The sequence below is a fragment of the Capsella rubella genome, unplaced genomic scaffold (assembly GCF_000375325.1).
Source record: "Capsella rubella cultivar Monte Gargano unplaced genomic scaffold, Caprub1_0 scaffold_1, whole genome shotgun sequence".
Taxonomy (NCBI): domain Eukaryota; kingdom Viridiplantae; phylum Streptophyta; class Magnoliopsida; order Brassicales; family Brassicaceae; genus Capsella; species Capsella rubella.
The window spans coordinates 6,917,548-6,931,573 of NW_006238923.1; the positions used below are offsets into that span (position 1 = coordinate 6,917,548).

Below are 14,026 nucleotides of genomic sequence, written 5' to 3' on the forward strand. Positions count from 1 at the left end.
ACCAAGTATCCGCCTCCTCAGCAAGGTAGTGTGTAGCAATGTCCTTCCGATACGCAATCGGACATCGAACAGAGTTGAAGTTTCTCTCCAACCGAGTCCTCCATTCAACCGCCTTGATAGGGTCAGCACCACCGGAGAAGTAACTCGTCCCCAACTTCATCATGTGATCCATCACAGTCAAGTACGATGGATTATTCTCCTGACCCACTGGTGGTGCGTTCCCAACTGGTGGATTCTCCGCCGGCTGTGGAGCTAATCTTTCCAAGATTTGCGCCAACACGCCCAACACTTGCCCCATTTCGGGAGGAACAGCACCCGCGACGGCAGCAGCAGCTACTCCAATTCCCCCACCGATAGGCGCATTCACGTTTCCAGCGTTTTGATTAGCCGGCTGTTCATTTCCTTCACGAGCAGCGTTCCTTGCTGAAACATTTCCCACATTCCTAACAGATCGAACCATCTGCAAATACCGGATTCGATACTAAGTTAGTCTATTACTAACTTAGTTTCTAATTACAGAAAAATAACCAGTCTTACCGTGAGACATCAGGCTTCGGAAGGATGGATTTACATACTAACCCGTTTACACTAAGACTGTCCTAGAATCGACCATGCTCTGATACCAACTTGAAAGACTCTAACCCGAATTTTCAAAATTTTTCATTCAAGTTCAAAGGTACTTTCGACAAAACTTAACATAACCGCATAAGATCGATAGACAAGTCAATAATGCGAAACAGATTACTTGAATTCCAAACGAGGTTCTAGTACAAACGGCAAGTTCGCTAATAAGCTATTACATCGTTTTCAACACTAGACCGAATTATTAAAACTACCCCAATCCACCATCCTTCCCTTTCCTTGCCTTCGTCTCACGAGCTGGTTCAGCCACAAGAATTACTTCCATTTCCTGCATCCAAAAGGAGGCGTAAGCAAACGAATTTGCTTAGTGGAGCGGTCGTCCCGTCACACTTGGCACAGTCAAGAAATCACATTCATTTCGATCGATTCAAGGAGTTAAACAAGCAAGCCATAAACATAACATACCGTCGAGATAATTATCGGAACCACCATCGAATAACTATCAAGACATTATCGCGATAACACATAAACCATGACAAGCAAGAAAACATCAATGAATCAATCAATAAAAACGACCCAAGACTCGGCCACGGTCACGCTCTCACCTTTCTCACACGGATTCACTTTCTGACACCTCTTGTCGCTTACTCGTCCGATCGGATCCAATAAACTCTCGCAAAGCACCCGGATCTACAGCATGAGCACAGATCTAACTCTTTTACCGACAATACTCGAAGAACAATCGATAAACACCAAGTTTACACGATACTTACCAAGATTCTCGAGAATTACTCGATCTACTCTCGATCTTTCTCACGGATTCTCGACAAACACCTAACTTTCTCGATGAAAAGGTTGTCGATCGCCTTTAGGGTTCTTACGCGTGAAAACGCTAACAAATGGTCGGCAGGTCTTTATATAGGCTCGAGAAAATTCCCGATCCGTCGAGAATATTCGATGGAATATCCATTATTCCGATCTTCTTCTAGATTTTATCCGATTCTCCGAACAACCATCGAGAATATCCAATCCCACGAATCTCGGCTTACCAACACAGGCGGGTTACCGAATCGGATCGACAAAATATCGAGCGGATCTTCGCATCACCGACAGCCACTCGATAGAGTTCCGACAACCGGTCCGATAAACACGCAATGGTCGATACTCTTCCGACAAACTTGTCCGAAAATCTTTTATTGTCCGAACACTCAACTTTTCCTTCGATCATTCGGATTTCCGACAGCATACACCGATCTTTCTCAATAAACTTCGATCGTACCGATAAATCTTCGACAAATTGATCAAATCTTCGATAAACTTATGTTGCCTCGATCATTGGCACGTCCAGTACCGGCTAGGATTCTTCGGAGACGGGCGTTACAGTTTCCCTCTGTTACCAAACTGATCAAAGTCCTAACCACTACTCATTGTAACATTGACATGCCCCTCTCGTACATTTTTGCCACGTGTCATATCCACAGTGATGCCAGCTAAGCGGCATATGTTTTTATTTTGTTTTGTAGCTTTACGACAAAAAAGGTATATGAACAAAGCAAAGCTGTGGGTCTCTCTTGTGAAAGTGATGGTGTGTGAATAGTTATTCTAACGTTTGTGACAGAGTCATGTATAGCCTGCACTTCCTGATCTTTTTCTTAGGTTTTTTCTTTTTCATTTTCGTGTATACAAGTATTTAGTAAGACTAATGAACATTAAAACAGAATAAAATGCATTTGAGGCTTCGTAAACAAATTTTTTGACTCAGTTGTTTTGCTTTTTATACCTACCACTTTTAATAGTTTAATGCAAATATGTTAATGCAAAATACTAAATGCAGACGAAGACGTTAACATAGGAAACCGTAGTCGGCAACTAAAAAGCCAAAGGTGGTTGGTTAGTTCATTCATGGAAAGTGTTAGAAAGTTTTGAGCGATAATACTCTCGGCGGGGCTTGCGTGTGAAGATGAAACGAACCTTTCACGACCTTAACCAATAGTATGATTAACCTTAAGACCAAACCTCCTAACTAAAAGTGCGATTATATTAAAATATTTAAAAGCAGAAGAAGCATCACTAAGTTGCTTCCGTCTTAAGTCAAATATCTCTCGATCGTGCACACTCATTTACTGGTTTTGTCGCACTCACCGACAGAGCGCCATTTTTACAACAAAATTTTCAAAACTGTGTTTTCGATTATCAAATATCTTCAGTTATTAACAAATTTATAGGAGCTGATTTATGATTATTTTTAGGAATATACAAAAAGCAATGCTTCATGTCATGCCATTACAAATAAGTAAAGGACAAATCCGTACCAGTTTCTTTCTTTTTCTGAGTGAATCTGAATTCTGAATGTCGAAAATGTTATCTCTAGAAATAAATCATTCGATGTGGTTTACATTAAAATACAGAGGCCGATAAGAATTCCCCAGGGAATTATACTTCAACAAATGTTCAATGTAAAAAAATATATAAAAAGTCATTTTGAGCCCTCTCATTGTGTGAAGAAAGAAACAAAAAACTGTTAAACAGAAACCACATCGAAGTTTTGAGTCAGAGTTGTTTTAAGACTTACGTGGCCTTCCTCTTCTCCCACCTGTCTTCGCCGGCGGAGCCTTTCCATTACTGGCACGGCCGCCGCGCCCACGTCCTCCACGGCCACGTCCTCTGCCACGAGCGCTCTGTTTCTTGCCATTGGCCTCTTCTCCATCTTCACTGTAGTCGCTGTCCGCATCACTACCTTGAGGTTCCTTCTCCTTGTCGCTGTTATCTTCATCACTGTCTTCAGAATCAGAAGAAGCTTTCGATGCTTTCCTCTTTTTGGAAGCAGCACCTCTGTTGGGAGCTTGTTGCTTCGGTACCAGAGTTTCTTCCTTGACTTCTTCTACACTCTCTGCTCGCAACAATCAAATACAACAAGAAATGTTTAAATTCTGTACGTGATCAAAAAAAAAAAATGTGATAATACCTTCTAATGATCCTTTGCCGTCATAGATCTCGAGCTGCAGACATAATAGATAGTGTAAGGAAACCGATGAGGAAATACCAACCCTTGAAGAATACTATCATCTTGAGCTTTCTACTGAGGGCTCAAGTTAAAAAGAACTGGTTCTCTTGCTTTTGTTACCTGCTCAAGCCGATCAGCGATATTTGTTCTGTCTACTATGACCATTGAATGGCAAAAACCGCATGCCACACTACAGGAAAACATCCACAAGGAATTTAGGAAAACTTCCAATATTCTCCGAGGCAAACATTTGAGAACTCACCCCATTACATGCATTCCCTCGAGCATATCCACCTTTTTTGGTGCTGCAGATGATCTGAAACAAGACGGAAGCAAGGTTTATAATGATATCGTATGTGGTTTTTAAAACAAAACGTGGGTTATGGTATGGCATACTTTTGACCGTTGGGGCCGTAACCAAGTTCTCCATACTGAGCATGACCCCAACTTATGCAAGAACTATCAGCACCAACAAAATGATGCATGCTTCCTGAATCCATCCAACGCAAGTTCCAGCCACTGTGAAAAACAAAAAAGAATAAAGCTACATTAATCATCGTAAAGTAATATATCAATTGGTGGAATCTGACTTAGACAAACCTTAAATCCATCATCGGTTTAGGGTACATCCAATCATCACCATTGTTCTTTATCTTTCCCCACATATATAACTGTCCTCCACCTGAAATCCAAAACAAGTTAAATTGAACTTTTAATATAGGACCAGAAAACTAACACAAGGTAAAAAGACAGTTCATTAGAGTCACTTGCCAGCGGTGCACGCGGAGTTTGCAGAACCAGCAGATACAATCGCATTAGGAGGCAAAACATTATTCCTCTGAAAGACATCAATACGGCGTGGAGCCCACTCATCTTTCTGCTCCCTATGTCCAAGCCTGAAATTGGCAACCAAACTTCTCATGAGGAAGAGGAAGGAAATTAACTTCTATCTAAAAAGCTTTAATGTGAGCCAGGTACCAACCTTCCATATCCACCAAATCCCCACCTGTCATTTGTTTTGATAGATAAATAATTGATGGTCAGATATATTGAAATTGGATTTTCAAAGTAACCAAAATTCTGAACAGATATGTTACTTACGTGTAAACAAACCCATTCTTATCTACGGCCACTGATTAAGAAAGAAAAAAATTATCAGAGTGAGTATTTAGCTTCCTTGGAAGGCAAAGATTGAGGACAGAGAAGAGTAACAGAAATATGGTTTCTACCAGTATGATTTGTTCCACATGCAACTTTGACAATGGATTCCCCTGCAAGAGAAGCGATGGCTTTAGGACGTGGCTGAGCTTCGTAGGCGAGTCTAACTGAACTATCCTTCATATTGAACTGAAATGGAATACAAACAATGTAACCGGGTTTAAAGTAAATGATGGAGATGGGAGACATTTTACCTAATCTATTCATCAATTCGTAGCAAAAAAATTGATAACCTTTCAAGAAACAAGATCTCAAAATACTTGTTTAGAAGTTTCAAATAACCAAAAAGAAAATCACTCAAAACACCTCAAGTCATGAAAATAAGCTACAAGTAAGAGACAGAGTTGAAACTTGTATTGGATGCACATCTAAAGTACGCAGATAACTAAGTTACCTCATTATCAGTTCCATGGCCAAGTTGACCATATTGTGGGAGACCGGCGGTCCTATAAACACACAAACACTCTGAAATTGAGCAAGACGTTTGACTAAATGGAGACCTGTAAAGGCAAAAGAAAACCGGAATAACAGACTAGACCAGACAAAGAAACCATACAGTATAGAGGCTCCTTCAGTAGATGATAACCACACTGTAAAATCAGCCCCACAGGCAACGTTTGTGACCTCATCAGACACAATACATGGAAGAGGCGATGATTCAACTTCTACAGAAACAAAGCCTGTAAAATACAAATTTCATACCATTAGAACGATCCAAATTTCAGACCATTTCACAAGAAGCAGATACAGGTACAGTTTTCCATACCGTTTTTGGCAGAACCCAAACCCAACTGCCCATGCTTATTCCATCCAAAAGCACGGGACTGGCCATCATCACTAACCACTACCGTGTGGTTCCTCCCTGCTGCCGCTTTCACAATTTTGTGCCTTCAATACAAACAGAACAAAACAAAAAGCTCAATGCTTAACTACAATCAATTCAAAGCTTCAGCCACTAGTTACGATTTCAAACAAAGAGTTAGAATCAATCCAGCAAGGAAACAGAAACTCACTTTGAGAGTCCTGATACAACCGTTGGCCTGTCACGTTGGATCATATCTCCATGACCTAACTGTCCTTTCTGAACAAATAGATCAAAATAGAGAAGCTTATTCAAACTAACCCAATGCAAAAAAAGAAAAAAAAGAAACGGAGCTGGATCAGAGCATACCTCATTGCGTCCCCAGGTGTAGCAACGACCTTCAACGTCCAATGCCACACAATGAAACGAAGCTACAAAAGACATTTACACAAGATAAACAGTTAAATAAGGGAATCGAGTTCTCCATTATCGCAGATCAGATAACAAACCAAAAAAAAAAAAAACTCTCAAGAAGCAAAAAGAGAAACGGAAGTTACCGCAACCAGTGGCGACGAATCGAATGTTAACGCCGACGAGTGGCCTTAACCGAGTAGGAGAGACCAAGTTACCTTCCATCCCACCTTTGCGTTTCCCAACGATATCCCAAGCCGTAGCGCCACAAAACAAAAGCTCACCTCCCTTCTCCTCCGAGCTCTCATCCTTCTTCTCCGACGAATTCATCGCATCTGCCATAACTCGTCCGACCCGGAAAAAAAAGGTTCCAAAAATTTCAAAATTCGAAAAGCAGATCCAAAGTGGGTACGCGGCGAATCGGTAGAAGCTCAAAAGTTGGCGGGAAAACAACGACTAGTGAGTGATGCTGAGCAGATCGGAAGCGACGGTGACAAGGATTGAAGAAGAAAAAAATGGAAACCAAATTCAGAAACCCTAAACACAAAACAAAATATAAAGTACAGCAGCGAACTACGAAAGAAGCAAAAAAAAATAAAGAGAGAGAGAGATAAAGTGAGGTGACAAAAATATATATAAAAAGAGATGTGATTAAATTGAAGAGATTTGGGAATTTCTATATTACCAAGAATATACATTACTACTATTATAAAATCATGATTATTCAATTCGTTAATATTTTGCTTTTCTTCCTCTTTGTTCATTTGGCTTTGCTTTTGTGTAACGTTTGTCTCTTCTTACTTTTTTGTTTGTCACTTATATCTTTTTGTTTTGTTCACTCGTGGGAAATTCTTTAGCTTAATGTGTTTTTTTTAATTCTTGTTGCTATTAAATTACAAAGTTTTGTTTTCCTAAAAATAGGAATTAAAAGATATTTCTCTCTCCCTACTTTGTTTATTTTCTCTAAGGTGTTGAGAAGTGCAATGATTTGGTAGCTCGTTTTTATTTTATTATATCTCAGTGAAAGAGGGAAATTTATATACGTATATACAGTATGCTATTTCTTTTTCTCATCATACAGTACGCTATTCAAAAAAGAAAATTGCAAAAGAAACAAAAAACAGATTGAAATAGAAAAATATTTTATTCAAACTGAGAAAGACAAATATGGAAATCAATAGACAAACTTATACACCACTACTAATTGACTCTTTTTTTTTCCACCAACAAAAAAAAAAGAATTGACTTTTTATTTTGTAATTAAGGCAAAAAAAAAGATTATTATTTTAAGGCCTTTTTATGAAATTATTATTTTACCAAAACCCACTTGAAAAATGGACAAGGCCTTTGGATATTTTAGGCCCAATCTGAGAAAAATACCCATAAAGTAACGACTAAACGTCATCAGCCAATAAGATTTGAAGACGAAGATCACCGCCACGTCAGCCTTGGTTTTCCTCGTGTGCATTCCAAAACCGGTTCGCTCCATTGATCATTGGCCAATTTCTCCAAAATAACCGTCTTTTTAAAATAAAAATGGAAAAAAACAAAAACCGCTTTAAACATGGCTCTATATAAGTGAAATCTTCTTCATACATGCATCGTACGTACTTTCATTATAACTCTCGCAATCATTAAAAAAAAACTGTCGGAAGTTACTGACGGTTATCATCATCATCATCCTTTGGAAGTCTCTTTGTTTCTCTCGATCGATCTCGTTCTCGCTTTGAAGATTTGAAGAAATGGCACGTACGAAGCAAACTGCTAGGAAATCTACTGGTGGCAAAGGTCCAAGGAAGGAACTCGCTACCAAGGTTCTTCTGTCGTCTTTTCTTCGATTATGTTAAACTGACAAAGTACGTTTTGAGAACCCGATTTCTGAGGTTTTACGATTCTGTTTTATATCTCAGGCGGCGAAGAAGACAAGAAGACCGTACAACGGTGGTGTCAAGAAGGCTCACCGTTTCCGTCCCGGAACCGTCGCTCTTCGGTGAGTTTCTGTTTTTCTACTTTTCTTCTGGTTCGGTTTAAATCGTTTTTCACATGTTGAAAATGGTTGTTACGTTTTCGTGGGTGGTGGTGGACAGTGAGATACGTAAGTATCAGAAGAGTACTGACTTGCTGATCCGCAAACTACCTTTCCAGCGTCTTGTTCGTGAAATATCCCAAGACTATAAGGTATGTAACTTGTTATTCCGATCCAACTTCTTTTACCATTCGTTATTTATTGTTGGGATTCGTTTAGAGAAAGACTTATATACAATCTGATTTGAATTTACCTACATAGGTGGATCTGAGGTTCCAAAGCCATGCCATACTCGCACTCCAAGAGGCAGCAGAAGCATACTTGGTGGGTTTGTTCGAGGACACGAATCTATGTGCAATTCATGCCAAAAGGGTTACCATCATGCCCAAAGACATTCAATTGGCTAGACGCATTCGTGGCGAACGTGCTTGAAGCGTTCTTGATGATTCTATGGGATTTGTATTTTAAATATCGTTTGTGTTGTTTTCGTTTGTACTTTTATGGGGGAGGAGATAGAATCATGTATATAGTGTGTGCGATTCGTACTCTGATTGAACCCGTTTGTGTGTTTTCTTTTCTTTCTCTGGTTGAATCGTTTAGGTCTTCTCTTTTGCCTCTTGTTAGTAAAACTATCTGTTCCGTGAATGCTTAACTATGTAATCAAGTGTTTCATTTCGTGAATCTGTTTCATACCGTTTTCCTGATTATTTCAATCTCAACTCATGTTATATTTGATCCATAAATAATTTATTTCTTGAATTACGTACACAATATGCAATTATTTTGAATTTTGAACACCACTTCATAATTTATAAACATAAAACATATAAGGGCAAGAGACTATATTATTGACAAAAATGAATAATTAAAATGAAGGAAACTATATTTTATGTTAGCTAAATTTATTCATTTTGTCACCTTTACAACAATTTCGTATATAACCATTTACCAAAATGGTAAGCAATAAAGTAATAAGCACCTACAGGCTACAATGCTATATAAAAAACATCAGCCAATTCTTGTAGACTTTTACAAAATCTTGTTTCCAACAAAACGTATTCATTACAAACCAGTTGATAATAAAATCGTCTTAGCTAACATTTAATCATGCTGTGCCAGATCTTTTCTCATCAAATGTAGTACTTAGTTTGTTAATTAGCTGAATTAAATTTCAATCAAGCAATTTTAATTTATATGTCAATGTCAATATATGAACAACCGACACAAAAAAAGAGTATCCAGCTATATTATTATCATTAAATCGAGAACACACATTTTATTACATCCATGTACAATTAAAATAGGTTCTTCCTTAAATAAACAATTCAACCAATCAATATATATAGCATACACACGTACATACAGCCAGAAAATATATATAAAAAATACATGGATCATTGTAACCTTACCCAAACACCTTCGCTAGGTATGTTTTGATTCACCACAAACATCATATAATAACCAGGCGGTGCAATAATAGCCGACTTTGGAGTCCTCACTTGAACCTCATACGTAGTTGATCTACCTTTCCTTGTAAACTTAACATTGTCCAAAACCAAAAGCCTTTGATTCATCGAGAAGGAATGAGTCGTGAAGGAAGGAGACACCATTGTAACTTTCACCTGACCCTTAACCTCTCCGATGACAGTAAACTTCAACTTCAGATTCGTCCCATATTTAATCCTGGACTGCGATTTAGGAGTCTGAATCTTGGGACGAAGAGTAGCAAACTTTGGTTCAAGATAAGCCGGAGAGAAAGCCTCCAACCTTAACTCAGTCGGGAAAAGAACTCCGGTGAATTCATAAAACGCATGAGGATTGCTTCCTCCGACAAGAACCCTACCGTCACGGACGAGAACCGCCGCGGAGTGATACATTCTCGGGATTGTAGTAGGGTTTAGGGACTCAAACCTCTTGTTAACCGGATTCTCGGGATGGTATAGATCCGGTGCCAAAACCGGTTCACGACCAAGCTCCCATGCAGCTGAACCAGAAGCTCCACCGTTGACAATCAAAACATCTCCGTTAGGCAAAAGCGTCATATCTCCCATGACTCTAGCATGCGGCATCGTCTCCACCGTCCACTGAGGATCCGCGTCGTTGATCTTGATCCTCGCACACGTGTCAAGCGCTTTCACGAAAGTCTTCCTTCTAAAAGCTTGGAGGTACGATCCTTTCGGTGCACCTCCACACACCAGAACCTCCGCTTCGATTTTAGCCGCTTCAAGATTCTTCAACGGTAATAGCACGGCTGAGCCAGTGCTCGGGTAGCTCCTCGGATCACCACCGGGAATCGCCGGGAAAGTTTTCACCACCTTGTTCTTAACATAGTCGAGTAACATCGCTCTGTTATTAGCGAATATAAATAAATTCCCATCGGTGTTCATAAACACAAAAGGGTAAAGATTGTTCTCTTGTCCTCGATCATTGGTCTCCGCCAAAAACGGCAAATCGACTACGTTAGGAGATGTCGTTTTGGGGAAGAACTCGTAGTTGAACTGTCCTTGACCTCCGATGACGATTTGTTTACCGTCGGGAAGAAGTTGGTTGGAAGAGTACCATCTTCTTTTCGAGAGACCGTTGTCAATTTCGACCCAGTCACATTTGTTGTCATTACAAGGAGTGAAGGTTCTCGCTTTCAACGCGCCGTCTCGGTCTCCACCGGTTTGGATGAGAACACCGTCCGGTCTAACTGAACCGGATGAGCACCATGTGTTTGATTGCACCGTTAAGGGACGGACGGTGTTCATTGCGACGTCGTATTCGATCGAGTGAGCTGTGCAGTCGATTTTCGAGACGGCGTCGTTGGGGTTGTTACGGCAGTTACCGTTAGGTAGAGAGATGTTCGATGGTCCGAAGTTGGTTCGGTCGAACATTACGACACGGTCGTTGTGGAGGAGCTGCATATGCATCGCGGAGATTCCCACGTTGGGGAGTAGGACGTTCCATGATCCTCCGGCGGCGGAGGACAGGTGGCGTGTTAGGAGGAGTTGGAGTGAGGTTAGGAAGAGAGCATAGATTATGAATGTGGCTCGTGCTGCCATTTTTGTTTGATCTTTATGAAATGTTTTGTGTTGTGTGATGATGAAAATTGTGTTGTGACTTGTGTTGTTTATATAGTGGTCGATGGCACAATTAGTACACGTTATGATTGTTAAATAGTGCAATATTCAACGTCTCGAGTGAATAATTAATTTGATATTATATTATGTGATTAATTTGGTTGAAGGAAAATAACAAGTTCTTTTATGTATGGATATTTTTTTTTTAAAGACAATGACAATACTATTATTGTTGTATGGGGGACCGTCCACTACCGTAAACGTTTGTGAGTATTAACTTTGAGTTTAAAACGATTTGCAAACCTTTAAAAACCGTGATACAAAATGGTTTTTATGATTAGTGTGAAACGATGCAAAAGAACCAATTAATTGTGCTAAAACAACAAATTTCAGCGGCGAATTAGTTGTGCTACATAAGGATCTGTGAAACAATTGAAGTTTCTTTGTCTGATTTTTATTTTATATTGTAATAATTATTAAAAAATTATATTCAAAGCGATATTTAATAGATATTGAATAAAGTCTTCAGTGTACATATATGTTTTGATGTTTGGGTTTCCACAATTCAGCAGATAAGCATTTGTTTGGGTTTCCACAATTCAGCAGATAAGCATTTATGAAGATAATTATAGATGATCCAATATTTCATTATATTGTTCTCTCTTTTTTTTTCTTTCTCTTTTCTATAAAAGCATATCTGATATATATTTTTAAAAAGTATGATTGTATTCAAATAGTAATAATCACTATTACAGATATACATAAATCAGAATATGATTCGTGAAGGAAACACATTATGTATATCCTCGAGGGGCTTAATTAAACTATAATCATAGATGATTTGATTAAGTAGTTTTGGGACACTGCAAGGACGAATTAATGATGGGGATGTAGTGTTAACATCAAACATATATGCATGCAAACTATATATTATACAAGTCAGAAGAGTTCTTTACGTTTTAGTTCACCTAGAGGGGCTATTCTTTCTGATTCGTTGCATACTAATTATTATTTTGGTCGTCGCAAGTTTTCTACTAATAATAACAAAAACAAGTATAAACGCATATCAGTTTTTAGAAAAACATTCATGCACATATATAATTAAATCGTCGAATCGTTGTATTCCCGTTATTATATATTTGTGAGAATTATATGTATTATATTGGTGATTAATTACAATGACCAACTAGCGAGAATCAATATATACATTATACTTCTTAATCCAAAAAAGCAAATTTTCGACAGGTAAATCGACATGAGTTTTGGACTAATTAATATTTCTATCATTCTAATATTCAAACATTTAAGGGTTTGGAGTCTTTGGACTAATCTTATCATCTAAACGGGAAGATATATATGAGTCGTTGTCACTAATTATGTTTAGTTAAACATAAGAAGGCGTAGCATATGAAACAAATACCTGTAATAGAATTAATTAATTCTATAAGATACATCATATCTTAATATATGTATATACACTAAACTGCGTACGACAAAATTCTAATTCATATATAGAATTATCTCAAATGTTATGTACACACATATTATCAAAGATTTCACAACAAATGGACTTAGTGTCAGATATAAACGAACCCATGCTCTTGTTAATTACATTTGAACTAGACATTCATAGAAATAACATTTTTGGCATTATTATTCAGATTGTGCAGATATATTAACATAAGCATGATCCATTTCTTCTAACTTCTTTTTTTTTTATTTTTGCTTTGGTGTCAACCTTCTTAGTTTATGATTGCATTCAAATAATTTTAAACACACGATATATGAACTATCTCATCTGTCGAATGAAGATTTTTATATTATTGGATTTCACATCATCATCTTCAACGACGGATTTATATATAATCGATCATTTGATGAGATTAATGAATTAGTTCGGTAGACTGCAAAAGGACGAATTAATGATGGCGATGCTGTGTTAACGTAACATCAAACATGCAAACTATATATTATACAAGTCAAAGTCCGTTATGTTTTTGACCTCCCAGGAGCTATATCGTCTGGTTCATTGCATTTTAATTCATTTGGTCGTCCCAAGTTTTCTGATATATATATAACAAATATGAAATTTATAAACTCCGAATAAACTAACGCATGTCAACTTTTAAAAAATCGCAAACATTCATGCATTTCAAATATATAGGGTTACTGTGTTTGTTCCAACGATGTAAAGTTTTGAATATGTAAACATATTTGAATTCGGTGTAAAATTGATTTTGATCTAGTTGGATTTTCTATATCTCAAAACATACAAGTGCTTAGTAGCAATTAGTAAAATTAGTAAACATATGTTTACATTAGTAAATTAATAGTATATCCGTATCACCAAATCTAATGATTGACGGATGACATTCCATTCATGAATGCGGTTAGTTGACTCTTTGAGTTTTTTTTTTTTAGTTGTTGCTAATGCTAATCATATATGCATCCTACTTTCGCGTTTGTGAGTATTCGATCCAGTTCCTATCTTAACAGGCCAGAGTTAAGGTGTTGGGCCTTTTGTCACATTCATAGGCCCATCAATAGACTAAAAGCAGCAACGGTTTAAAGCTGTTTGGTCGGCTCTCAGACTTTGTCTTCACCTGTGACGTACGGGTACACTGCAACAATGGTAACGGCGTATGTTACGCTAGGTTAAATGTGTGAGCTGTAAAAGGGGAACACACATGAGGTGTATAAAAGGAACAAGGTGAGGCAATGACAAAGAGAGAGAGGAGCGTGAGTAGTAAGCAGAAAGGTCTAGAGAGCATCATAGTTTAGAGGTTGAACTTATCTTCTCCTTTAGCTAGTGTTGATTCTCTCTTGGTTTATGATCTTGTCTGGTTTCTTGTACTCGGTATTAAACGCTTAATGAAATCCTTGTGAACGGGTTTAGCTCACCAAGACGTACCTTAGCCACG

The 14,026-nt window shown here is 38.1% G+C and overlaps 3 protein-coding genes across 3 annotated transcripts; 1 reads left to right on the plus strand and 2 right to left on the minus strand.

Moving 5' to 3' along the window:
• Nucleotides 1–2,928: 2,928 nt before the first annotated feature.
• Nucleotides 2,929–6,590, minus strand: LOC17900877 (protein RCC2). The gene is made up of 16 exons (XM_023790110.1): nt 6,164–6,590; nt 5,976–6,037; nt 5,818–5,885; nt 5,571–5,692; nt 5,361–5,484; nt 5,199–5,250; nt 4,816–4,933; nt 4,688–4,718; nt 4,569–4,592; nt 4,358–4,482; nt 4,187–4,268; nt 3,983–4,105; nt 3,849–3,902; nt 3,707–3,776; nt 3,548–3,581; nt 2,929–3,472 (listed from the first exon to the last, which is right to left on the minus strand). The coding sequence occupies exons 1-16, from the start codon at nt 6,357–6,359 to the stop codon at nt 3,144–3,146; spliced, it is 1,614 nt and encodes a 537-aa protein (XP_023645878.1). The 5' UTR covers nt 6,360–6,590; the 3' UTR covers nt 2,929–3,143.
• Nucleotides 6,591–7,658: 1,068 nt separating this feature from the next.
• Nucleotides 7,659–8,675, plus strand: LOC17898431 (histone H3-like 2). Its single transcript, XM_006304313.2, has 4 exons — nt 7,659–7,831; nt 7,928–8,007; nt 8,105–8,195; nt 8,305–8,675. Exons 1-4 carry the CDS (start codon nt 7,760–7,762, stop codon nt 8,473–8,475), a joined length of 414 nt encoding a protein of 137 aa, XP_006304375.1. The 5' UTR covers nt 7,659–7,759; the 3' UTR covers nt 8,476–8,675.
• A 593-nt stretch (nt 8,676–9,268) lies between these two features.
• On the minus strand, nt 9,269–11,121 carry LOC17899851 (aldehyde oxidase GLOX). The gene has a single exon (XM_006304731.2). It carries the CDS (start codon nt 11,085–11,087, stop codon nt 9,438–9,440), a length of 1,650 nt encoding a protein of 549 aa, XP_006304793.1. The 5' UTR covers nt 11,088–11,121; the 3' UTR covers nt 9,269–9,437.
• Between the last annotated feature and the right edge of the window lie 2,905 nt (nt 11,122–14,026).

Bases quoted from the DNA above. Each gene is read 5' to 3' on its own strand.
- LOC17900877 (XM_023790110.1), bottom strand. From the start codon at position 6,359: ATGGCAGATGCGATGAATTCGTCGGAGAAGAAGGATGAGAGCTCGGAG. The intron at 4,269-4,357 runs GCAAGTGACTCT...TTTGGATTTCAG, and splicing joins AAACTCCGCGTGCACCGCTG to GTGGAGGACAGTTATATATG. The intron at 4,106-4,186 runs GTTTGTCTAAGT...TGTTTTTCACAG, and splicing joins AAACCGATGATGGATTTAAG to TGGCTGGAACTTGCGTTGGA.
- LOC17898431 (XM_006304313.2), top strand. From the start codon at position 7,760: ATGGCACGTACGAAGCAAACTGCTAGGAAATCTACTGGTGGCAAAGGT. The intron at 8,008-8,104 runs GTGAGTTTCTGT...GGTGGTGGACAG, and splicing joins CCCGGAACCGTCGCTCTTCG to TGAGATACGTAAGTATCAGA. The intron at 8,196-8,304 runs GTATGTAACTTG...TTACCTACATAG, and splicing joins AAATATCCCAAGACTATAAG to GTGGATCTGAGGTTCCAAAG.
- LOC17899851 (XM_006304731.2), bottom strand. From the start codon at position 11,087: ATGGCAGCACGAGCCACATTCATAATCTATGCTCTCTTCCTAACCTCA.